At 31.7% G+C, this 27,914-nt stretch overlaps 2 protein-coding genes and 1 long non-coding RNA gene across 3 annotated transcripts; 1 reads left to right on the top strand and 2 right to left on the bottom strand.

Moving 5' to 3' along the window:
* Nucleotides 1-7,896: 7,896 nt before the first annotated feature.
* Nucleotides 7,897-8,408, bottom strand: LOC131023828 (non-specific lipid-transfer protein 2-like). Its single transcript, XM_057953437.1, has one exon. The coding sequence runs from the start codon at nucleotides 8,293-8,295 to the stop codon at nucleotides 8,017-8,019; it is 279 nt and encodes a 92-aa protein (XP_057809420.1). The 5' UTR covers nucleotides 8,296-8,408; the 3' UTR covers nucleotides 7,897-8,016.
* Nucleotides 8,409-13,588: 5,180 nt separating this feature from the next.
* On the top strand, nucleotides 13,589-14,043 carry LOC131023827 (uncharacterized). Its single transcript, XR_009101534.1, has 2 exons — nucleotides 13,589-13,739; nucleotides 13,838-14,043. It is a non-coding gene; the product is annotated as an uncharacterized LOC131023827 (long non-coding RNA).
* A 9,727-nt stretch (nucleotides 14,044-23,770) lies between these two features.
* LOC131023826 (non-specific lipid-transfer protein 2-like) lies at nucleotides 23,771-24,281 on the bottom strand. Its single transcript, XM_057953436.1, has one exon. It carries the CDS (start codon nucleotides 24,205-24,207, stop codon nucleotides 23,926-23,928), a length of 282 nt encoding a protein of 93 aa, XP_057809419.1. The 5' UTR covers nucleotides 24,208-24,281; the 3' UTR covers nucleotides 23,771-23,925.
* Between the last annotated feature and the right edge of the window lie 3,633 nt (nucleotides 24,282-27,914).

The following is a 27,914-nucleotide window of genomic DNA, read 5'->3' as shown; positions in this document are numbered from 1 at the left end:
ATGGCCCACTACTACAAAAGTTTACATACATAACAGTTCATACATAACGGTTTTTTTTTAAAACCGTTATGTATGAGCGCACTTTTAGGAATAGACAACGGTTTGGCAAAAATCCGTTAAATGATAAAATTAAATTTTTATTATTTTTAAATCGTTCTTTATTCCTGTTGTCACTCTTCTGCCGACACCATATCCACAAGGCTTAGATATTATTTTTGAAATATTCTAAGGGTATGTATGAATGAGACTTTATATTGAGAGTATAAATGAATTGATGGGTGCTTAATTTATCAACAATATGTATCTTTTTATACTGGTGACTACTCGAAAGAAACTTCAAGGTTAATCGTGTTTGACTTATAACACTTCGGAAAATTTACCTAGACGTATGCGATTGAATTCAAAATACGTTAGAAATACTTATAGGATAAAAAGCTAGGTTGCTACAATTGAAAATGAGTTCTTTTGCTGTTTTTTTTTTAACGATCAAATTTTCGGTCGTTCAAAATTAAAATTCGATCATCGATATTTATCACGACTAAATTTATGGTCGTTAAAATTAACAAACAAAATTTTGATCGTTAATTTTTGAAACGCCATGCAAAATTGCAAATAATGACCGATCGAATCGATCGTTAAGACAATTAACGATCATAATCATTTTAACGACCATCTTTTCATTTCTGACGGCCAAATTTTCTGTCATTAAAGCCATATTTTCTAGTAGTGATATTTGTAATACATCATTTTTTATGTAAGGTACAAAGCTATCATTTAAAAGATTGTCTCCCATAGAATTGTGAGCAACACTATTGATGATCTTCATTGCTGAAAAGGATCATCTAATTGTAGCACTGACAACTGGTAAAGACAATGATAACTTATTTAACAAATACACTAATGAAAAAATGTCATATTTTATAGTAGAAATCATCTTCTCGACAAGATCTCAAATCCCTAATAGGTCTAAGAACTTTTCATCCATGCACACATCAACAATAAAATTTTCTTAAACTGACTTTCAAGATCCATACAACATAGAAAATTTAGACGAATAAAAATTTGCAAGATAATTAAAGTACCTTTTCAATATCATTTCAAATAATGAATCTTTAGAATGCAAGCATGACATACATAAAATTAGTTTTATATACGTTGAACTTCATGAAAATGTTGATTCACAGTGTAAAATATATAGCTCAACTGGATAACGGTGAAAATTTGTCTTTTTCTTTTCTCAACTCTACACATTCCTCTTCCTAAGTAATCTTTGATTTAAGTGAAATAATTTTGGATTATCTTTCACCTCCCTTGTTTGTTGGTCTTGGAATTTTAAATACTTTGATTTTCTGGGAATGAACTCAAATGATAAATATCTTTAGAGTTTTCGGACCGGTTAATTAGAAGAAGAGTTTACTAGAAGCAGAAGTGGTAGAAAGGAGTGTCATAGTCACATTTTAGAATAATAACTTCAACATACCTCCCTGAGATCCCTCGATATGCAATTGGGTCAACGTGGCTTGAAGTGTTGCTTGATGTTTTTCATGAGTAAGTGGTGGTAAGATTTGAACATTAGGACACTTTCTACGGTGTGAATTTGATAGCATGTCGAACGGATACCTCATCTTAAAGTTTAAGTTCGTAGAGAGGAGTATCGTTTCTCATTTAATCAATATCATGAGCAATATTAGGTGCATTTGTTATATTCATCTGATCTCTTATTTGTTGTTGGCTGTAGAATATCACGGAAGATGAAGAAGCTGGAAGTCATCCTTATTAACTGTAGCAGAGAATCTGTGATTGATGAAGCTGTTTTTGTCGACCACTTGAGAGCTAATCCTATGTTTCGAGTTGGTCTTGATGTCTTTGATGGCTATGAATAGTTATTTTGATGATACAATAATGTTTGAATGATTAAGTATTTATATAATATGTTTTGATTGTAGTATTTGTTGTGTTTGAGAATATTGTATATTATATAATTTGTTTTTAGGAAATTATAAAAACAAGCAAAAAAAATGCTTGAATTTCTGCATTTAAGAATACATAACGGAAATGATCGTTATGTAAAATACAAAAAAAACGTTATGTATAACGACAACAAAGTGTATAAAAAATACATTTTATAACATAAGAAATAAGTTTTATAACGGTAAAAAGCTGTTATGTATGCTAACATAAGAAAACGGTAATCAACCGTTATGTAAAATATAAAAAACCATTATGTATAGTTACAATACATAACGGAAAAAATATATTTTATAACAGATTTTATCGTTATGTATTACATTAATACAAAACGGTAATCAATGTGTTATGTATACCTCATTTACAATTATGTATACATAGTATAGGTAACGGTATATTACCGTTATGTATGAGCGCCGTCATACATAACTAACTATATAAGACGCTTTTTTTGGTATATAGATAACGAAAAATTACCGTTATGTATGAACTTTTTTTTTAGCAGTGCCTATTCATCTTTCATATATGATATTTCTATCTCATTTCTACTACAAAATTTAGAAATGTCATCAATTAACACATCATCTTCCAACCTTTATATCTGGTATTTTTATCTCATAATTCTCATTTTTATCCCAGAAGGTCAAATAACCCCACTGCCCCGGCTTTGTTCCTTGTAGAACACTTACAATATATCAATAGATATATCGATGATATTTTACCATAACCTTTAGGGTGTGTTTGTTTTTTATCCCTCTAAAAAGAGGGATACCAAATTTTTATGCCTTTAAATGTTATTCCACATTTTACACAAAAGAGAAGTTCATCATTTTTTCTTCCTTATTTTCACTTCAAGGAGGGATAATATTATCCCTCTTTGAAGTGAAAATAAGGAAGAAAAAATGGTGAATTTTTCTTTTGTGTAAAATGTGAAATAAGAAATGAGACATTTAAAAGTATAAATTTTTATTATTCCTCATCTTTCCATCCATCAAAGTGAACGCACCCTTAGAGGAAATCATTTTACGTGATGACTCCAGAAAGGGGAAATATTATAAAATCTTCGGATATCTAAATATTGCTTGTTATTAGGGTTGGCAAAAGTTGACTTCGATAGCTGTTAATGTTAGAATTAGTTCCTAAAGAGTTAAACACTGCTTGTTTGTTAGGTAGGGTTGGCCAACCTTGATTCCGTACGTATTCTTATAGGGTATGGATGCATGGATATCCATCCTTTTTAGAGAATGGAGAATTAATATTCACCCTTTGATATAGAAGATCGGACGGATACAGTAATTTTTGTTAATTAAATTCGAATATTATAAAAAGGATAAGTTGGCAATTGGGTTTTTTATAGTAACCGTCACATATTTAAAACAAACAATTGACCGAATCTTGATAATTTAGGTAGATAAATTTCATATCCGTTTTTTAGTTCTTTTTTTATTATTTGCCGTTTTTAAATCCCATAATTAAATTTCGGTCCTAATTTGTGTTAAATTAACTAATAGATTGTATTATTTAATAAATTTTTAAATCAGCTAAATATTCCTTTTGTAGTCTACCAGGTGACCGAATTTTTCCTTTCATATACATACAAATGTGAGTTTTTGTAAAAACTAGTATGACCATTCCTGCTATGCACGACGAAAATCGAAACTAAATTATATATTTAAGTAAACAAATAAATATAAATATTAAACAAAATCAAAATATAAATTTTCAATTTTGTATAAAGCGTAATGATAATTATTTCTATTAAATAAGTTTAAAAATTATTTGATAATGAAAATTAGCATTACGTATTGTTTTTTTTTTTTTTTTTAAATTTGTTACAACCAAAGAAAGGAAAAAACCCACTCACACTCTAGCTCCTAAGGTGACTCGAACCCCCGACCTATTGGTTGGAGGGGAAGCACGCATTGTTATTATAGAGTATTATGCATCATAATAAATAAATAAATATTTTCATATACAAATATAATTAAGAAGTTGTAAAGTTTTAATGAAAAAAGAGAAAATAAAATATTTTAAAATTTTCATAAATTATTGATTTTTGATGATTTTTAGACTATATTAAATTTACTATGTATATAGAATATTTTTTCATGAACCAAATTTGACAATATTTACAAAAGAATTAAAATATAAAAAATAAAAAGAAAAAAATAGTGAAAAAATTGGTGGAAGGAGAGGGAAAAAAACTCCTCTTTTATATATTATATAGATACTTGGATTATCTCATAATCACGATCTCATCATCACACAGACAATTTCGTTTTCTTTTCTTTTTTTAAAAAAAAAACTGAACTGGAAAGATTTATTCACATCTGAATATTTTATTTAGATGTTCGCTATTTTTTAACGCTTATTCATATTGTTTTATGTTAAATATTCGTAACACGAACATCTAAGTAATTTCGAACAAATCGTAAAAAAATTACGAATATCTAAATAAAATATTTGAATTTTTCTTAGTCACATAAAATATTTAACATTAAATATTTTGAACAAGCATAAAAAAATTACGAACACCTGAAAAAATTATTCGAATTTTTTTTTGATGACGTGAATTATTTAACATAGAATTTTCTGAATAATCGTAATAAAATTACGAACATCTAAATAAAATAATCAAATTTCTTTGTTAACATAAGATATTTAACACAAAACAATACGAATAAATGTAAAAAAATAGCGAACATCTAACTTATTATGTGATAAAATAAAACCATAACATTAAACTAAAAAAAAACGTCCTACATTTGTCAAATATATGATTAAAAAATTATTCACTAAAAAAATTGAAATAATACATGTATTCGTATTAATTAGTGAATGGATGATTAAAAGATTTGGTCAAACACTTAAAAATCATGAAATATTTTTTTTTTTAAAACGAAGAAGAGCTATATTAATTCAAATCGGAAAGAGCAATATTCGAAAGCCAAGTAGGAAAACCTGACTTCCAAATCACTACATCAGATAAAGACAAAGCTAGTCTAGCAAGTTCATGAGCAGCTCTATTAGCCTCCCTTCGAACATGTAAAAAGTCCAACACCACCGTCTCAAGAGCATGAACAAAAGCCTCATGCAAATCGTCACACAAAGAATCAGAACCATGGTGAGTATCATGAAGCAAATGGATCGCCAAGAGTGAGTCCGAGAAGAGCACCACGGGACCCAAATCTAACGAGAAACTCACTCCCACTGCGATAAGCATAGCATGCAGCTCGCCAAGCAGCACCGTTTCAGTAAAACCAATAGGCTGAGCTCCCGCCGCAACAATCTCCCCTCTATCGTTCCGGAAAATGAAACCCACTCCCAACCGGCAACCATCCTCCTTGTACGCCACATCAACATCCAGCCGTAGACGTTCCTCGGCGGAGGATACCAAAAATCCAATCCCTCAATAGTTAACTTCTCTTTTGTTTTCTGATAATACTCCAGCTGCCTGCTGCTCTCCCTCACGTCCACCACCCCACCATCTTTCTTATCTCCATGTTTTTCACAACAAAGCAGCCTCCAAATCATCCAAAGCTTGAAGAACCATTCTGCCAGACGCTCACCACCACCCTTATCCAACACCAGCTGGCTGAGATCAGCAAGGGAAAGAAACTTGAATTTCCTGATCCATTCCCAAAACACAGACTCCCTCCAAAACCCTCTAACTTTCACGCACCACACCAAGGTATGCACGGTACTCCCCCAATCTTGTTGACACCACGAGCACAAGCCAGTAACCGGAACATGATGAGCTGCCAGATTCCCATTCGAAGCGATGAAATCATGGAGAGCTTTCCATGCAAAATGCTTAACTTTAGGAGGAACGTTGAGCGCCCATACATTCTTCCACCATGGAGCTTCGGAAAAAGAGGAAGTAGACGCACTTGGCTCGAAAAAATTTGTGCCACATAAATAGCCCGATTTAACCGAATATCTTCCTCGCTCATCGAAACCCCAATATCGTCTGTCTTCCATCACTTTTGAATCCAAAGGAATAGAGCATATACTCTCAGCCACAGCGTCAGGGAAGCAAGCTAATACAAAATCCTTGTCCCAAGAGCGATCGCTAGTCATCAAATCAGCCACTCTGAGACTATCCGTTGCTTCTTCATCCCATCGCCCAAAACCCGGAATCCACCTGTCCCGATAAGCCTTTATAGATGCTCCATTACCAATCTTCCATCTCAATCCCTTAGCGAGCAAATCTCTCCCCCAAAAAAAAAATCATGAAATATTGAAAACACAAATATTGAATACTATCAACACATTAAAAATAAAAGGAAGAAGAATAAAAAAAAAATCAATCATATCGATTTAATAACTTACGAAAATAAAGATAAAGAGATTTGTTTTGAATTGAGCACTATGTATACGGTTACAAAAAACAATAAGAATTTACATAATTAGCCTTAACATAATTAATCGCATAATTAAACAAATTATTAATGACATAAATGACGGAAATGATATAACCCGCTAGATCTAATAAATCCACATGCTAAGATTCATTCTTTATTATCAAAATATATGTAATTTTCTATGGATCCATTCTCTTCATATATATTGGAAAAAGTTATACTAAGAATGCTATTTTTTATGAGAAATGAGAATGATTGAATAAATCAGTACATAATGTTGAATAAGCTGCTTATAATTACTGAATAATGAAAATCAATTAATTAGATAAAAGTTTCGCTCTCTCCTGGATTCGAACCCAGGTAAAAAATTTAGAGTGCGTTTATTTTGATGGATAAATTTATCATGGAAAAAATGAGGAATAACAAAAATTTAGTCTTTAAATATCTCATTTCATTTCCCATATTTTATACAAAAGAGAAGTTCACCATTTTTCCTTTCTTATTTTCACTTCAAGGATGGATAATATTATCACACGAAAAATGGAGGGATAATATTATTCATCTTTAGAAATAAGGAAGGAAAAATGGTGAACTTCTCTTTTCTATAAAATGTGAGAAAATAAAAAAGACATTTAAAGGTATAAATTTTTGTTATCTCTCATTTTTCCATGATAAATTTATCCATCAAAGTAAATGCACCCTTATTAAAAAAATAATGGATAAGAAAAAAAAGAGAAAATATTACATTTTTCTCTTTTTTATTAGTGTATGTTTACTATAGATGAAAACATAAGAAAATGTTGAAAAATATTTTCACTCCACTACTATTAAACATTGGAAAGAAAATGAGTGAGAAGGATATGCCCCAGAAAATATTCCACGCACCTTGCTTGGAGAATTTTTTTTTTTTTTATCATAATAAACATGTGAAAATGGTGAAAATACATATTTTATCATCTTTTTCATCAAAGTAAACACACCCATAAAGAGAAAAATGTTATACTACATATTTCATGTGAACACCGCTCATGTTTAGCCCTCGTTAATTAGAGCTATCTCTTTTGTTTTAGACATTTATTGTTATTTTAATATTTTATAAATTATTGTTGAGATCATTAATTTTATAAATTACATAAAAATTAGAGATCGATTTGCTCATATTCCTTTTAACTTTAAATAATTAATAAAAAGAATAAATCGGACTTTTATTTTAGGGATTGTTACGTGTGTGTGTGTGTATATATATATATATATATAGTTTATATATTAGGGGCCGGGTCTAGCTCTCACCATCATTATTATTATTATCATTATTAGCAATAATAATAGTAGTAGCTAGCGTAGTAATTATAAAGGATTTAGAGGAAATGTGATTTCCATCGTGACGATGTTGATTATTTTCTCTCTTTTTTGTTTCCTTTTCTTGATTCTCTTCCCTCTCCCGCAAGTTGAACCAAAAACGGCTCCTGCAGTACACTCTATTTCCCACACAAAGTTAAGGCGACATTAATTAACTTCAAATAATGCACTCGCACACAACTCTAATTAAATATAACCAAAAATATACATAAAATTATATTTTATTCGTAGAAGCATAAAGCTCCATTTTATTTGAAGAAGGTGAGATAACATTAAGGATCAACCTTGATGATGAACAGCATATATATATATATAGTAATTTTCATCAGCAATCGGTGGGAATGGTGACTTTGCAGGTGGCAGCAAGCTTCTTGGCGTTGGCAGAGTCGATGTAGTCCTTGAACTCAGGGTCATTCTTGTACTGGCAGAAGCACGGCTGCTGCGCCTTGAGATTGGTGCAGCATTGCGTTGTCGGAGCCGCCCCCGTCGTTATCGGCCCGAAGCACGGCATGAGCTCCATAGGGTTGCACGTCACGGCCACCGTCTCATGCGCCAGCGCCGCCATCACAACCACCACAAACAAGGCCGCAACACCCTTCTTCATCTTAATTAATTCACACTAGCTAGCTTGCAACCAATTAAGAGTGTATATATATAATATATTGTGTGTGCAGAGAAAGGGTGGTACTGGTATTTATAGGAGTGGAGGAGCTAGGCTGTTTCATTTTGTGGATGGGATTGGGTTCACGTATATATTTCACCTCTGCCGTTGAATGGGATTACTAGCTTGTAGATGCTGAGCTACTCATTTTTATTTGTTCGCTAATTTCTAAGATTACCGTCTAATTAATTACATCCATCTATATGTTTGCTTTTCCTAACTAATCTCTCAAATTTTTCGACTAAGTACACCAAAATTTCTCTGCTCCTTTTTTAAGTAGCAGGATGCTACCTATGGCGAAGCGTGCAGTAACGGATTTAAATTTATATTTGTATAAAAGTTGATTAAAATTGCTCAAATTTATATGTCTGACGCATATATTTTAGATAGTTTGTAATTTATATATTAAGAAGTGCTTATACCCTAGTCCTCCCTTATTATATATATATATAGCGGTGGGCTACCATAAAAATACTTTTAAGTGTACAAAATAGGAACAAATCTTGTCCATTAGATCATAGTGAATTAATGGTCCATATCAAATTATATGGAGATTCAAAATTCGTAACTGTCATACGTTTTCCTTATTACGAATTGAAAGTATTTTTGTTACCAATTATATTCTAGGCACGAATTTGAAGTTCTTTTGTTACGAATTAATGTTCTTATTAGGCAAATTTTAATCCACAAGATCAACCAAGATCTAATGGACATGATTTGTTCCTATTTTATACACTTAAAAGTGTTCTTATTTTAGCCCACCCCTAAATATATATGTGTGAGATAAAATAAAAACACCTTTTAGAATATAAAATGGGAACTATTTTCAGCCCTTAGATCATCAAGATCTACGGTTGATTCATCACCTTTTTGGATGAATTCATGGTCCTGAGTTCGAATCTCATAGGTAGCGAAAATTTTATTTTTCGCAATCCATAATTACATTGTGAATTCATACGTGTTCTACATAAAATTCATACATTTTAGTTGGTTCGTATTTTAAATTTTAAGAAATGTGTGTACTAGCTAGATTGTAGGAGTAGAAGTTGTAATATATGTAAGGATTAAAGGTAGGTTGTAAAAGTGGAATGTGATGAATAAAACTCTTCTGACTTGGTAAATCTGTATCTGAAATATAGATTCGAGTTGTACTAAAGTATTGCCTTTTTGAATAACTGATTTCTTGTCTTGCTAAGATTGTGTCTCATTTACTAACTCTAAATTAAATTCATAGATTTAATTTGCTTCACAAGCCGTCCAATATCTAAATTAAATCTGTATATTTAATTTGTTTAACAAGCTTAAATAAGTCGACAACTTAAGTAATAAAAATAATAGATAGAATTACTATTCTTATGATCCTATCAAAATAAATAAATAACATGACTTTGTTAAGTTAGTGCAAATATGAAAATAATAATTATTGATTGGCTCAATAATTCTGCTGAAATAGAAATTTCATTAAAGAAAAAAAGGATCCAGAGATAAAACAAAAACAAGCGAAAGCACCCGCGAGAAACCACGGGTAATCGAAAAAGAAACCAAGACTAAGAGAACATTTTTAGAGGGCTCTAATCTTCATCTTCATTGTCCAACATATCTCCCCATTTTTTCTTTTTTGTAGAGGCCACAACCGACATAGATCGGACTGCGTCGGTAGAGGTAGAGGAATTAATCACAAAGTTTTGCAGAATCGCTCCTCCAGACTGAGCATGATGCACTTTATTCAAGAACACCACAGGCGATGAAGTGTCGAGAACTGCACCCTGCAAAACGGCACCAGCAGCACGGCCTGCTGCGTTTTGGAAATCCGAAGACATGCCATTTTTTATTATACGACAGAGTCGGTGCTTGATAGAAGAATCAGAAACTCTCCCCTTCTTGTTGGTGGTAGCCCCTTTCGGATGCCCTCGGCTGCGAGATATGATCATCGTTTTTCCTAGCGTCGCAGTCAAAGCTAGATCTGTGCTGCTACCATGCGTCGGGTTGACGTCATCTTCATCCACGTCTTCCACAACCCCCTCACCAATCTGAGAACGGTCTGCGCCGGCAAGGTTGGGGACGACAGGCATAACAGCAAGCGACTGAACTACCGGAAGTTGGCCCGCAGCAACAGAGCCGCTAGACCTTGTTATCTCATGCGCAGCAACAGAAGACTGGCTCAATAATTCATATGGTTGTTATCTCACGCGAAGCTAATAGGCATAATTAAATAATAACTCTGCAATTCTGCCTTTAAGAACATATAATTCAGAATCATAAGCCGAATTCAAGTATAGATAATTAATGGGTCTCATTTTCTGAAAGCAATAAATCGAGACACAGATTTACGTGGCTCGGTCATTAAGACCTACATCCACGGGAGGTTCTTCGTCGTTTTTTCTATACTTTGAAAGAGTTACATTTTACAAGTGAAGAGCTGGAATATGAATAATAAGATAGCCTCTAACTCACTACTAAGCTTCTATTTATAAGCATGAAAATAAGCCCTAGGGCCTCAAGCCCATTCACTAAGATAATTGGGCTTAAGCCCCTTTCATACATTGACCTTGGTCTGAGTCGCCTGTGCTGGCTTGACTGCGCCGGTAGCTCTGTTATTTCCTTTATTATCCCAAGTCTTCAATTAAACCTGCGCTGGTTAGCTTTATTTAATAATAATAATAATAATAATAATAATAATAATCGTAAGCATAAATAAAAATGTTCCCGTTATGTAGTGCACAGTGCTGATGCATATTTTACTCCTCATAAATTATCGCATTACGAGTTCTTAATACAATTAAAAGAGCGGCCGGTTATTACACTTTAAGTGTCACCATTGGGTGATTTCGAGGCATACCATGAAGGTAGCTTTAAATGTCAAAATAGGATGACTTTGAGGCATATCACGAAGGTAGCTTTAAGTGTCACCGATGGGTGACTTCGAGGCATACCACAAAGATAGCTTTATGTGTCATCATTGGATGACTTGGAGGCATACCACGAAGTTAGCTTTAAGTGTCATCGTTGGATGATTTTGTTTCCTGCAGTCAAATGACTTTTCATTTGTGATTGGAGATTTTTACCGATTTAACATGGTTTTTTGTGATTATTTGTCCAATATAATTGAACGTTACAAAGTTATATTGTAACGCTCGGAGCAGAAGTAATGAGTACGTATACTACAAGAAATTGAAGTTTTACCCACACATAATCACCCACACATGATAATGTGTGGTAATTTAGCCACACATAATTTAAAAATGTGTAGGTAAATCAATTAAAAAATTTCATTAGTTATTGACATTTAAAATGTGTAGCAAAAACATTTTAGTGACATTTATTATTTGACGGCAATTTTTTAAATTTTATTTATGCAACGAAATTTATTTTTAAATTTGTTGTGCCAACGTGGCAAACTAATAAAAGTTATTAACCACACATAATTATAAGTTATTTATGTGTGGCTAATGAATTTTTATAATTATTAATTATTGACAAATAATAAATGTGAGAAAATATATTTTGCCACATTTATATTTTGACCTTAATTAATTTATTTTAAAAATTTTAATTGAAGTTTTACCCACACTTTATCACCAACACATTTTTTAAAAATGTGTAGATGAATAAATTCGAAGTTTCAATTATTTATTGACATTTAAAATGTGTATATAATTTTTTTTAGTAACATTTATTATTAGAAAATAATTTTACTTTTAAATTTTGTTTATTTTTAAAATTTGTTGTGCACACATGGCAAACTAATAAAAAATATTTAACCACACATAATTATCAATTATATATGTGCGGGTAATGAATTTGTATAGCGTTTTTTTTTGGCAAATTAAAGTAAATTCAAGGTAAAACTTTTTTTAATACAAATTAAATTTAAAGCTTATATTGCATATTCCTTTTCACTTATATTAATATTCTATGCCTATATCGATACAACCCTATTATAACATTGATATTCCAACAAGATTGACCGGAAAAGAATAGAAATTTGTATTAATTTTAATATAAATTTAAAAATAAATAATTATATATCCATAAAAGAAAAGTTCTTATATGATCTAAATTTATCTAATTTTAATATAAGCATATCCGCATTAGTTTTGTACGGATTTAAATATTGGATTAATTTGTATGGATTAATTATATAAGCATATCCGCACTAGTATTTATATAAGCACTAGCATTTGCACTCGTGCAACGCACGAAAAGTATTTCTACATTTTATTATATATAAACTTGATTATTATTTTATTATTATATAAAAACTCTAAATATAATTAAAAATACTATAATTTAAGATAAATATATTTTAGTTTAATATAAAAATAATAAAGAATAAAAAATGATATTGTTAAAAAAGAAAACAATATAAGTTAATAGATTATTGAAAAAAATAGATTTATTCAATAAAAGAGGAGAGAGGAGAGAGAATTTTATTAAGTTTTAATCTTTAAATAAATATAATTTTTATATTTTAAATCCAATATTTACATAATATATATCAAATTAAAGCTCTTGTCATAAACTTTAATTTGATATGCATATCAAATATTTTATAATTAGTCGAATTTCACAATTTTAAAAAAGAAATAAAATAGAAAAATAAGAAGTTAAAGAAAAAAAAAATGTACAGCTTATAAATAAACCTTCAATTTTATTCTAACTTCAAAATTGCCACTCAATTTTGAAATTGATTTAAAATCAATTTGAAATTGAAAACTTCATTTTTAATATAGTATAGATATCCACGCTAGTTTTTAAGTTAATCTCTTTAATTAGCTAATCTTCCGTGACAAGAATTAAAAATTTAGTAAAAAAAATAAAAAAAATACCAAATAAATACACGTAATCACTTATTTGTAGAATATAGTATTTAGTTTTTTAAGATCTCTAATCAATTACTACCGTGACAAGAATTAAAAAGGGATAAAAAGAACTATAAAAAATTCAAAATAAATCTGTTAGTCAGTTACAAGATTTTAGGATTGCACGATCCCTTAAATATTTATCTATTTGAAAAATAATAGAAACGAAAGAAAGGAAATACACATAAAAGCTGGCAATATTTTTATTCTCAATTCTAAATTAAAGTGCCAAAGGGTTACGCGTAAAATTTTTCATTATCCCGCCATAAACTGCCTCCAAAATTTTGTCAAAAATAAGTCCCTCCAAAAGTCATGAAATGAATCTACAAAACGGTTTTTTCATTCATATTTTCAATTCACAAAGTAGAGATAGCAGGATCTCTTCTCCCTTCGAACCCCTTCCAATTTCTATTCTTTCTAAAGCAAGTAAGCAACACTACATCTTGTCAGACGTGCGGCTGCACATAACGAGGGAATGTTGTGTCAAGCTTGGGGATGTCTGGATACGATGGCTTGTGTTTCAAGGTCTTGTGTTCTTCCAAATTAATTGTATATTGTGTTCTTGTAAAACTGTTTCTCACTATTAATTTGGATACATGTGTTTGTTGGGGTTCTGTATGCAGAGCTAATGATCGAGAAGAAATCTTGATTACCAAAGCTGATTCAGTACAATGGTGTCGAAGGGGGACTTCCTTAGCTTTTTCAACAGATCAGGACAACAGATTAGGAAATTGAGATACAATTTGTTTGATTTTGTTATGTATATTGGTGTTTTATGTTGATATATGTCATTTTTTTTGGTGAAATATATGTCATCTTTTTATTCTTGTTTTTAAGCTTGAAATTTTGGGCAACAATTCTACTTTGGTTAAAAATTAATACTACCAGATTGTGAAATAAATATACAAAAAATAAATAAAAACTTAAAATACATTTTATCCATAATTAAATTTATTTATGACATAAATAAATATTATTTTTCCTAATATTTAAATATTAATTTTTTATTAAAATTTATTACCCACACATATGATATATCAATTACCTACACATATAAATTGTCACCTGTAAATATCAAATGCCACGTCACCATCCACGTAATTTCCACATCAGCATTATATTATGACAAAAACCTATTTAACTACACATAAAAAACACTTTCGGCGACATATATATGTGTAGGTAATATTGACAGATTTATCCACACATAAATATATGTGTGGGTAAAAATCTTTCTCTACACTTTTATTGTGACACATGTTGACATTTGCATTATGTGTGGGTAAACATCTATACCTACACATAACCTTATCTTTACCCACACTTACGTGTGTGGGTGAAAACTCAAATTCTTGTACATAAGGCATGGACAAAGAGTGGCTCCTATAAGTGTTTCAAAGCCGAGGGGTACATGAACGAACTGAAACACACCAGAAAGTGAGGGATTTTGAGAATATGCAGGTATGAGACTGCATATTCAAGGAGAGTTTAAATGATTTGATTGGTGTTACTCATACTAACAAGATGCATCTTCTTTTCAGGTGACCACATGGAAGAAACTGCAAGTTTAAGTGTGCTTGACTTTGAGCAATTTTGGGATGGGTGACACCTTGAGAAGTTTCTCAGGGAGTGTGCTAGTGAGGACAAAACACGCTAGAAAAGACTCGTGTTGGTATGTGGGGACAACTGTCAAGTTTGTAGTCGGACTGTTATAGGTGGCATCAGAGCCGAACTTCTCGCAGTATGGTGTGCTTCGGGGATGAACCAAGCGGAAGCTGGTGGGCATGTAACGCCTGGGGCAGGAGTAAGGAGTGATCGTCGGTGCACAAGGCACGGACAAAAAGCGGCTCCTATAAATGCTTCGAAGCGAAGGGATACATGAACGAAGCGAAACACAACAAAAAAGGAGGGATTATGAGAATATGCAGGTATATAAGACTGCATATTCGAGTAGAGTTTAAATGATTTGATTAGTGCTACTCATACTAACAAGATGCATCTTCTTTTCAGGTGATCGCATGGAAGAAACTCCAAAGTTAAGCGTGTTTGGCTTGGAGCAATTTCAAGACGGATAACTCCCCTGGATAGTTTTTCGGGAAGCGTGCAAATGAGAGTAAATCACGCTAGAAAAGACTCGTGTTGATCTGCGAAGACAATCATTAAATCTAGAATCGGGTTGTTACACACACACACACACACACATATATATATATATATAGGGGCGCGCTCCAATGAGACCCCCTATTTTTCGTGTAACATGAGGACAATGAATAAGACATATAATACTAATGAACAAGACGTATATCTAACGAACAAGATGTATATAATGATGAAAAATAAACTTTAAAAAATTGGTAATGAATAAGACATATATACTGATGAACAAGACAGTATATACTGATGAACAATGCAATATATACTGATGAATAACAAAATTTAAAATATTCTGTTCCCTCCAGGATTCGAACCATGGGAAAAAAAATCACCCTCCAGATATAATATCAGCCATAGGATTGATGAAATAAACGCACCAGATCGTGCCCTAGATCTCACTAAAATTAGGGGGTCTCATTGGAGCGGCCCCTATATATATATATATATATATATATATATATATATATATATATATATATATATAGGGAAGGGATCAATGAAGAATGCTAAATGTAGAAGGAAACAACGAAGGCTGAATAACTCAATACATTTACTGAATAAATCACGCGAGTGCATGAACGAAAAATGTACATGTTTATTCAGTAAAATAACTATTCATGCGGTCGCGTGATTTATTCGGTAAATTTATTGACTTATTCAGAACGAAATATAGTTACTTCTGTTGGAATATAAAAATAAACTTGATTTTTTGAGTGAAGACATTTTAAAGAAAAATATAGAGAATTCTAGAAAAAGTAAGTGAAGATATTTGCATTAGAAATATCTAGAATTAAGATATTTTAAGTAGAAAAATCTAGATAGAAAAAAATCAAGAGAATTCTAGAATTCTCACTTGATTACTATATATATGTGGAGGTTGTATCAATTGTAGAATGAAGTGAATTGAAGAAAGATTGTGTTAGCAAACTACAATCCTCCCATTCAAATTCCTAAGCACACACGTCCACAACCAATTTCTCCAAATTTCCTTCTACCAATTAAATAAATCCTCCATTATATATACTTATATTCCAACAAAGTGGTATCAGAGCCATAAAATCCTACCTGTGGAATGGCCAACCTACAATCGTTTCAAGTCCCCATGCTCAACAAGAGCAACTTCGACAATTGGAGCATCAAGATGAAGGCGCTATTGGGAGCCCACGACGTTTGGGAGATCGTGGAGAACGGCTACGAGGAGCCACGGGACGAGGCCGCACTATCCCAACAACAAAAGGATAGATTGCGAGACGCGCGAAAGAGAGACAAGAAGGCTCTCTGTCTCATTTATCAAGCGCTTGGGGACGATGATTTCGAGAAAATCTCGAACGCGAGCACCGCCAAAGAAGCGTGGGAGAAGCTCCAGAACGCGTGCAAAGGAGCGGAGCAAGTAAAAAAGGTACGACTTCAAACTTTAAGAGGAGAGTTTGAGTCTTTGCATATGAAAGAGTCCGAGTCAATTTCGGATTATTTTTCAAGAGTCTTGGCGGTGTCTAATCAAATGAAAAGAAATGGTGAAAAATTGGAGGATGTTAGAATTATGGAGAAAATATTACGCTCACTAACTCCAAGATTTGAGCATATAGTAATCACAATTGAAGAAACTAAAAATTTGGAGGAGATGACGATCGATCTTTTGTTGGGGTCGTTGCAAGCATATGAGGAGAAGCAAAAGAAGAAGCAAGAGATTTCAGAGCAACTTTTAAAGTTGCAAGTAAGCCCGAAAGAGAAAGAAGAAGGTCCGAGCAATGGCCATGGACAATTCGGGAGAGGACGTGGTCAAGGTCAAGATCGAGGAAGAGGTCGTGGACGTGGACGAGGACGAGGAGGCTTCGTCAATAGTAGTGAAAGAAAGGAGTTTACAAATGGTCGGGGGAGGAGCAACCCGCAGTCGAGGTACGATAAATCCTCAATAAAGTGTTATAATTGCCATAAATTTGGGCACTATGCTTCCGAGTGCAGAAGTGAAAAAATAAGGATTGAAGAGAAGGCCAATTACGCCGAAAGTACAAATCAAGATATTGGTAGTGTGCTTCTGGCATATAAAGGAGAAGCTGGAAGACAAGATGACACGTGGTACCTCGACACTGGTGCTAGCAATCACATGTGCGGGAAGAGAAACATGTTCGTGGAGCTCGATGAATCAGTAAGTGGCAATGTCTCCTTTGGTGATGAATCTAAAATTCCAGTTAAAGGAAAAGGGACAATTTTAATCCGCTTGAAGAATGGAAGTCATGAATTTATTTCCAATGTTTATTATGTGCCCAATATGAAAAATAATATCTTGAGTTTGGGACAACTCTTAGAGAAAGGTTATGATATTCACATGAGAGATTATAACATTTCAATAAGAGATGGCAAAAATAATCTTATTGCCAAGGTGCCAATGTCTGAAAATAGAATGTTCTTATTGAATATTCGAAATGACATGGCAAAATGCCTGAAAGCGTGTTACCAAGATAAGTCTTGGTTGTGGCATCTTCGGTTTGGGCACTTAAATTTTGGCGGTTTGGAGTTGCTGTCAAAGAAGGAGATGGTAAGAGGTTTACCATCCATCAAGCATCCCGATCAACTCTGCGAAGGTTGTCTACTCGGGAAGCAGTTCAGAAAGCCATTTCCAAAGGAGTCAAGCTCAAGAGCTCAAAAGCCATTGGAGTTGATTCATGCTGACGTGTGTGGGCCGATAAATCCAAGCTCCCTCGGTAAAAATAATTATTTTCTGCTCTTCATTGATGATTTTTCTAGAAAAACGTGGGTATATTTCTTGAAGCAGAAGTCAGAAGTATTTGATGCATTCAAGAAATTCAAAGCTGTCGTCGAGAAGGAGAGCGGACGACAAATCAAGGCCATGAGGTCCGATCGAGGCGGAGAATTCACGTCAAGAGAGTTTCTAGAATTTTGCGAAGCAAATGGAATTCGGCGGCCCCTGACAGTTCCGAGATCCCCCCAACAAAACGGAGTGGCGGAAAGAAAAAACAGAACAATCATGGAGATGGCAAGGAGTATGCTAAAGACGAAGAATCTGCCTAAAGAGTTTTGGGCCGAAGCAGTGGCGTGCGCGGTGTACCTATCCAACCGATCGCCGACAAGGAGCGTGTGGGGAATGACTCCACAAGAAGCCTGGAGCGGGAGAAAGCCAGGAATTTCCCACCTAAAGGTATTTGGGAGCAAAGTCTACGTGCACGTACCAGATGAGAGAAGGAAGAAGCTCGACGATAAAAGTGAAGCATTCATCTTTATCGGGTACGACTCTAACTCTAAAGGCTATAAGTTATATAATCCAAATACCAAGAAAACAGTGATAAGTCGAGACGTGGAGTTCGACGAAGAAGGAGTCTGGGATTTCAGCTCCAGCGGTGACTTCACCTACATCCCACAGTTAGAAGAACAAAGAGCAGAAGAGCAAGTTGGAGAAGTACAACAAGAGCCAGTGACTCCACCAGCTTCACCAGTGCCAGTCACTGAAGACTCGCCACCATCTTTCTTAAATGAAAGAGTCACACCACGAGCAAGGAATTTGGATGAGATATATGAAGACACTGAAAGGTTAGAAGATCTCACCTTGTTTTGCCTATCTGCTGATTATGAACCTGAAGCAGCAAATAGTGAAAATTGGCGAGTTGCAATGGACGAAGAAATCAAAGCTATAAATAAGAATGATACGTGTGAGCTCGTGACACTACCGGAAAGGCACAAGGCCATTGGAGTCAAGTGGGTGCATAAGGTTAAGAAGAATTCCAAAGGTGAAGTTGAAAGATATAAAGCAAGGCACGTCGTGAAAGGATTTCGCCAAATTCAGAAGTTTGCTCGGAATGAAAAATCAAGTTTAAGGGGGAGTGTTGGAATATAAAAATAAACTTGATTTTTTGAGTGAAGATATTTTAAAGAAAAATATAGAGAATTCTAGAAAAAGTAAGTGAAGATATTTGTATTAGAAATATCTAGAATTAAGATATTTTAAGTAGAAAAATCTAGATAGAAAAAAATCAAGAGAATTCTAGAATTCTCACTTGATTACTATATATATGTGGAGGTTGTATCAATTGTAGAATGAAGTGAATTGAAGAAAGATTGTGTTAGCAAACTACAATCCTCCCATTCAAATTCCTAAGCACACACGTCCACAACCAATTTCTCCAAATTTCCTTCTACCAATTAAATAAATCCTCCATTATATATACTTATATTCCAACAACTTCTTCATAGATCCCAACCCTATATATATATATATATATATATATATATATATATATATATATATATAGGGGCGCGCTCCAGTGAGACCCCCTATTTTTCGTGAAACACTAGGACAATGAATAAGACATATAATATTAATGAACAAAACGTATATCTAATGAACAAGATGTATATACTGATGAAAAATAAAATTTAAAAAATTCGTAATGAATAAGACATATATACTGATGAACAGAGCCGTATATGCTGATGAACAATGCAGTATATACTGATGAATAACAAAATTTAAAATATTATGCTCCCTCCAGGATTCGAACCATGCGAAAAAAAATCACCCTCCAGATACAATATCAGCCATAGGATTGATAAAATAAACACACCAGATCGTGCCCTAGATCTCACTAAAATAGAGGGTCTCATTGGAGCGGCCCCCTATATATATATATATATATGCTAAAGTTCAATGAAGAAGGCCTAAATGTAAGAAAGAAGAGAGAAGTAATTTAATCCGTTGATCTTATCTAATCTAACGGACATGATTTATTCACGCTATGTTCAACGGATTTTTTCGTTGAACATATGGGGGTTCGAAACCCAGAACCCCCAAAAATATTGTATATGTTCATGAATGTTCAACGAAAAAATCCGTTGAACATGACGTGAATAAACCATGTCCGTTAGATTAGATAAGATCAACGGATGAGATTACTTCTTTCTTCTTTCTTACATTTAGGCCTTTTTCGTTGAACCCAACCTCATATATATATATATATATATATATATATATATATATATATATATATATATATATGTATATGTAATAAATGTGTGTGTAATAGCATCACATCACAATTAGAGTTAGGTGATAAATATTTATAAATAATATGTAAAAGTATTAATTGATTTATATTTTTGTAGCATCTTTATTAATTGATTGATTAATAAATATTAATGTTAATTGTGATATTTCATTTATAATTATAGTTATAAATGTGATTCCTATTGTGATGTTGAACTAACAAATCGAAAAATTGAGAATGATTATTTTCTTTCTCTTTAATTTTTTCTTTCCCTTTTCTCGGTTCTTCCCAAGTTGAACCAAAATAAACCCATGTAGTGTTTAGTGACGGAGCCAGACTTTCGACTTAGGGGTCCAATTTTTTTTAATAAAATTAATCATTAAATAATAATAAATTAAATTAAATAATAACCATTAACACAATTATAATGTTATTTAAATTACAAAAAGTACATTCTAAACTGATTTTCAAGTTCATACAGATTAATTTAAAAAAATTAAGACGGATAAAACTTTACAAGTTAAGTTAAATTTCAATATCAAATTTAAATAACTTCAAATAATGCACTGGCACACAACTCTAATTAAATTTAACCAAAAATACAGAAAATTATATTTTATTTGAAGAAGCATATTAAAGCTCCATTTTATTTGAAGAAGGTGACATAACATCAAGGATCAACGTTACATATAGTAATTTCCATGAGCAATTGGTGGGAATGGTGAGTTTGCAGGCGGCAGCAAGTTTCTTGGCGTTGGGAGAGTCGATGTAGGGCTTGTACTGAGGGTTACGGCTGCTGCTCCTTGAGCTTACTACAGCATGCCGCCGACGGAGCCTCCCCAGAGCACGGTAGGAGTGCACGTCACGGCCACCGTCTCATGCGCCAGTGCCGCCATCACAACCACCACAAACAAGGCCGCAACACCCTTCTGCATCTTTATTAATTCACACTAACTAGCTACCAATTAAGAGTGCAGAGAAAGGGTGGTATTTATAGGAGTGGAGCTAGGTCGCAGTTTTTGTGAGGTGATTCCATTTTGTAGACGGAATTGGGTTCACGTATTTCACCTCTGCCGATGATGGGATTACTCACTCCGCCACTCGTAAATGTTGAGCTGCACGCATCTACTCATTTTTATACAACTAACTTCCTAATTTCTACGCTAATTTCTAAGATTACCGGCTAATTAATTACACCAATCTATATGTTTGCTTTTCCTAACTAACCTGTCAAATTTTTCGACTAAGTACACCAAAATTTGTCTGCTCCTTTTTTGAGTAGCATGATGCTACCTATGGCGAAGCGTAAAGTAATGGATTTAAATTTATATATATTTGTAGAAAAGTTGATTAAATTTTCTCAAAATTTATAAGATGACTAGTACTTATCATTTACTATATCATTAACCATATTATACACATTATACATTTTGCGGAGGATAAGTAGTGGGATTAATATTTACCGTTTCAAGTACGAATTAGTAATGCGGGTGTCGAAATATAATGGTTCCTTCCGTCCACAAAAAATAGTCTTTTTTTTGTCATTTTGTGATGTACACAAAAATTAGTTCCTTTTCTATTTTTGGAAACTATTTATCACATGGTAGGCATCATTCTCCACTCACAATACAATTAATTATTACTATTACTTTTAAGTGGGCATCTTACTCCACTCACAGTACAATAACTATTTTTATTAAAACTCGTGTCGTCCAACTTTAAGACTATTTTTGGTGGACGGAGGGAGTACTTGTTTTGTCCTTGTGTGGAAGTCATTTTCATGACGAATACAGTAATTATGAAAGTCAATTTAGTATTCTCAATTCTTATTTTAAATTGTGGTATTCTCAATAACCAAGCCCCCCCCCCCCCCCCCACATATATATAGAGAGAGAGATTCAATTGAAAAATGTAAATATTTGTAGAATTGATGAAAATTAATCCTAGCCATCTATTTTATGTAATCTAATAGCCATTAATTATCTCAATATCTTGTGTCCAAATTAGAAGAAAGGCGATAGGATTGCCAAATACTCATCAAGATTATACGCTAAATGACATAATTAATCTTAATCAAATCAAAATAGCTTAGGAAGATTTGAAGAGAGATACATTTTTTATTAATCTGCAATTATTTACCTAATATATTATTGACTTTACATTTCTTCTTCTCACAAAATTATATAATGAATGTTATCCAATTTTATAGCGCGTGTATCACAAAGTAACGAACAACTCGATCAGTTGTTTGTTATATTTTTCAATACGTTCGTTAGAATTATATAATGAACGTTATCTAATTTTTAGTGAACATGTATCACAAAATAACGAACAACTCCATTTGTTCGTTATATTTTTTAATACGCTCATTAGAATTATATAATGAACGTTATTTGATTTTTATTGAACTGTATCACAAAGTGACGAACGATTCGTGATTTGAGTTGATGATTTTTGAACATCATCAAAAGTGATCAACCTTCATTTCGTTAAGTGTATAAGAAGACGATCATAAGAAAATGTCAATATGAAGGTTGAGTGACATAATATTTATTGAGCACGAGAATACCCAATATAAATATTTATCAAGTATGAACTACATGCTCTGTTGTTGAGCGCGTGAGAATACAAATGCTTTGATAGAGAATACCCCGACCCTTATTAAGCTCTGTAGGGTAAAGATAGTCCACAAAAAGTATCATCGTTGGATGTTCCAGCCCTGTCCACAAAAAGTATCATCGTTGGATGTTCCAGCCATGTTTATCAATGGAGTTTGTCTATTCCTATCTATTTATGATTTTCCATTCAACCTTGTAGCCCTCATTTAGTTTATCTTTGCATGTTCCAGCCCTGTTTAAATTTGTAATTGCCCTTAAAAACTTCTTTTGACATTCCTCCCTTTGATAGTTCTTCCCTCTGATTTTTCTCCCTTTGAGAATTTTGAGGCATACCATGAAAATAGCTTTAATTTTCATCATTGTTTAATTGTGTGGCATACCACCAATATAGCTTTAATTGTAATTTTTTAATTACGATTAACACCCACAAATCATATAATAGCATTACGTCACAATTAGAGTTAAGTAATAAATATTTATAATTAATAATATATAAATATAATAATTGATTTATATTTTTATAACATCTTTATTAATTGCTTGATTAATAATTAATATTAATTGTGATATATCATTTATAATTTATAATTATAATTATAATTATAAATGGGATTCCTATTGTGATGTTGAACCAAAGAAACTGAAAATTTGAGAAATATTATTTTCTCTCTTTTTTATTCTCTTGCCTTTCCCGCAGGTCATGCTATTTCCTCGACAAAGTTAAGGACATTAAATAACTTCAAATAATGCACTCCCACACAACTCTAATAGTAAAATTTAACCAAAATTACGGAAAGTTATATTTTATTCGAAGAAGCATGGTAAAGCTCCATTTTATTTGAAGAAGGGTGACATAACATCAAGGATCAACCTTGATGATGAACAGCATGCATAAGAAAACATATATATATATATATATATATATATATATAGTAATTTCCATCAGCAATTGGTGGGAATGGTGACTTTGCAGGCGTCAGCAAGTTTCTTGGCGTTGGGAGAGTCGAAGTAGGGCTTGTACTGAGGGTTATTGATGTACTGGCAGAAGCAGGGCTGCTGCTCCTTGAGCTTAGCGCAGCATTCTGCCGACGGAGCCTCCCCCGTGGTTATCGGCCCCAAGCACGATATGAGCTCCGTAGCGGTGCACGTCACGGCCACCGTCTCATGCGCCAGCGCCGCCATCACAACCACCACAAACAAGGCCGCCGCAACACCCTTCTTCATCTTAATTAATTCACACACTAGCTAGCTACCAAGAGTGTCTATATGTATATATTGTGTGTGCAGAGAAATGCTGGTATTTATAGGAATGGATGGGATTGGGGTTCACGTCTGAATGAGATTACTCGTAGATGCACATGTACGATGTCTACATCTACTCATTTTTATACAACTAACTTCCTAATTTCTACGCTATATTTCTAAGATTAATTGCCGTCTAATTAATTACCTCAACTATATTTTTGCTATACAGCAAAATTTGTCTGCTCCTTTTTTAAGTAGCAAGATGCTACCTATGGCGAAGCGTGAAGTAATGGATTTAAATGTATATTTGTATAAAAGTTTATTAAATTTTCTCAAGATGTATAAGATGACTATCATTTACTAAATCAATTTACAATTATTATACACATTATACATTTGGCGGAGGATAAGTAGTGCGCGATTAATATTTTTACTGTTTCAAATAAGAACTAGTACGTCCATCCGTGCGATGCACGGTGAAATCGAAATTAAACGATATAATAATAATAATAATAATAATAATAATAATAATAATAATAATAATAATAATAATAATAATAATAATAATAATAATAATAATAATAAATACTTTCATACACAAACATAAATAAAAAGTTGTAAAATTTTAACAAAGAGAGATAAAATAAAATATTTTAAATTTTAATAAACCTATTCGTTTGATTCATTTTTTATGATTTTTATACCATATTAAAGATATTCTGACGAACTTAAACTTATGGTGCACATTGAATATTTTTCATAAATTAAATTTGATGATGTTTAGAAAAGAATTAAAATTATAAATAAAAAAAGAGAAAAAAAAATAAAAATAAGAAAATTAATGAGAGAAGAGAGAGAGAGAAAAATATAAAGAGAGAAAACTCCTCTTTTACATAGGTTGGTAATTTGGTAATGCGCGCGAGTATCAAAATATAATGGTTACTTTTTATATATTTAGGTAAAATAAGTACTCCCTCCGTCCACGAAAAAGTGCCCCATTTGGGTGCTGGCACGGGTTTTAAGAAAACTGAAAAATGTGGTGTAAAGGTGGTGTAAAAGACTAAAAGGGTAGTGTTAATGTATTGTGGTTACTTTTACTAATCTTGCACTAACTATTTGGCATTATTTTATTAGGTGAAAATTCAGAAAATAAATATATAAATAAAATGGAAAACAAATAAACTGGAAATAAATAAATAAATAAATAAATAAATAAGTAAATAAACTGGAAATAAATAAACTGAAAATAAATAAACTGAAAATTCAAAAATAAATAAATAAATAAACTTGAAATTCAGAAAATAAATAAATAAATAAACTGAAAATTCAGAAAATAAATATATAAAAAAATGGAAAATTAATAAACTGGAAATAAATAAATAAACTGAAAATTCAGAAAATAAATAAATAAATTGGAAATAAATAAATAAATAAATAAAATGGAAATAAATAAACTAAAAATTCTAAAATAAATAAATAAATAAACTGAAAATTGAGAAAATAAATAAATAAACTGGAAATAAATAAATAAATAAGTAAATAAACTGGAAAATAAATAAACTGAAAATTCAAAAATAAATAAATAACTAAACTTGAAATTCAGAAAATAAATAAATAAATAAACAGAAAATTCAGAAAATAAATAAATAAATAAACTGGAAAATAAATAAACTAGAAATAAATAAATAAGTAAATAAACTGAAAATAAATAAACTGGAAAATAAATAAACTGAAAATTCAAAAATAAATAAATAAATAAACTTGAAATTCAGAAAATAAATAAATAAATAAACTGAAAATTCAGAAAATAAATATATAAATAAACTGAAAATTCAGAAAATAAATATATAAATAAAATGGAAAATAAATAAACTGGAAATAAATAAATAAATAAATAAATAAACTGAAAATTCAGAAAATAAATAAATAAGCTGGAAATAAATAAATAAATAAACTGGAAATAAATAAACTAAAAATTCAAAAATAAATAAATAAATAAACTTGAAATTCAGAAAATAAATAAATAAATAAACTGAAAATTAAGAAAATAAATAAATAAACTGAAAATTAAGAAAATAAATAAATAAACTGAAAATTAAGAAAATAAATAAATAAATGGGATTAATTGTGTGGGTTAATTGCATAGATTAAATAAAAGTGTGGATTTATTAATGACATAAGTTGTAAATAAATTGAAAAGTAAAGGGTATAAATGTACAAAAAGGTAAATAGGGCACTTTTTCGTGGAAAAAAAAAAGAGGTAAGTAGGGCACTTTTTCGTGGACAGAGGGAGTATTTGTTAAAGGAAAATTTCTTATACTTGTTTTGTCTTGCGCCGGATTTTTATGTATAAGGTTTTGATGAGGCTGATCCATTCCACGTATTTTGAGTATAATTGTTTTGACATATTTTTTTTTACAAGTTTTAGTGGTATTATTTTGCTCTTCCACCTTATTATGGTACGTACAAATTTGGCTGTTTAGATCTTTTTGAAACATTGAAATCTACTTTAAAAAAAAAATGTAAATTTAGAACGACTTTTGTTTTCTCTTTAAACTTTAGAGATTTTTTGGGGGGAGTCTTTTTTTATTGAAAACTTGATGAGATTATTTACATAATATATATTAAGGGCTCGTTTGCTATATAGTGGCTTCATGAACAATGTTTGAATGTAATGTTGGTCAAACGATGTTTGAATGAATGTATGAATTTTTACTATTAATAAATATAATTTTAGCTTTTTATTATGAATTTTTTGATTTAATAAAATATTTATTTGAAAAAAAAAACCAGAAAATTTAAATATAATTGCAAAATAAAAATAAAAAATTGAAAAAATTCAACGAATAGACAACGCGCATGTTCGCGTTGTCTATTAGCTGATAGACAACGTGCATGCGCATGTCGTCTATTAGCTAATAGACGACATGCGCATGCGCGTTGTCTATTAGCGCCCCAAATAGACTACACCTACATACATGACATGCGATTTTCAAATAGATGACATGCTTTGCATGTTGTCTATTAGCATTTTTCTTGTAGTGTATGAGATAATACTATATGATATCTTTTGATAAAGATGTCTATTAATTTATTAAATATCATGTTTGATAAAATATAAAAAAAATCTAAATATTTTGTGTTACATATCACTATAAAATTGGAATATAAATTTCACATAATAAATAATGATAGGGAAAAACTCAAATGAGAACGAAAAATCATTTTCAATCATTTGATTATGATGATCTATGACAAGCCGATGCATGCAACACTTGGATTCAAATTATGAAAGGAGTGACAATGTGATATTTTCCCATTTTTTTCCGAATGGAATTAATTTCACGACGAATGCAATAATTTGCACGTCAAGTTAGTGTTCTCATTTTAAATTGTTGTATTCACGATAATCAACCCCTATATATATATATATATATATATATATATATATATATATATATATAGTGTTAGGTTATAGTAAGATTGTTATTCTTCGTGAAATGTGGGACTAATGAATAGACAGTATATAGTGATAAATAAGGTAGTATATAGTGTTAAATAACGATATTTAAAAAAATAATAAAATTTTCGCTCCCTTCAGGATTCGAATCCAGGTAAAAAAATTCACTCTCCAGGTAAATTTCAAGCATAGGATACATTATATCAACACCTACGTACAAATCAAT

This window comes from Salvia miltiorrhiza, chromosome 4 (genome assembly GCF_028751815.1).
Source record: "Salvia miltiorrhiza cultivar Shanhuang (shh) chromosome 4, IMPLAD_Smil_shh, whole genome shotgun sequence".
Classification (NCBI taxonomy): domain Eukaryota; kingdom Viridiplantae; phylum Streptophyta; class Magnoliopsida; order Lamiales; family Lamiaceae; genus Salvia; species Salvia miltiorrhiza.
Note: the sequence above shows the minus strand (reverse complement) of the source record. Positions and strands in the feature narration are given on the sequence as shown.

Excerpts from the sequence above, each read along its gene's own strand:
- LOC131023828 (XM_057953437.1), bottom strand. The coding sequence starts at position 8,295 with ATGAAGAAGGGTGTTGCGGCCTTGTTTGTGGTGGTTGTGATGGCGGCG.
- LOC131023826 (XM_057953436.1), bottom strand. The coding sequence starts at position 24,207 with ATGAAGAAGGGTGTTGCGGCGGCCTTGTTTGTGGTGGTTGTGATGGCG.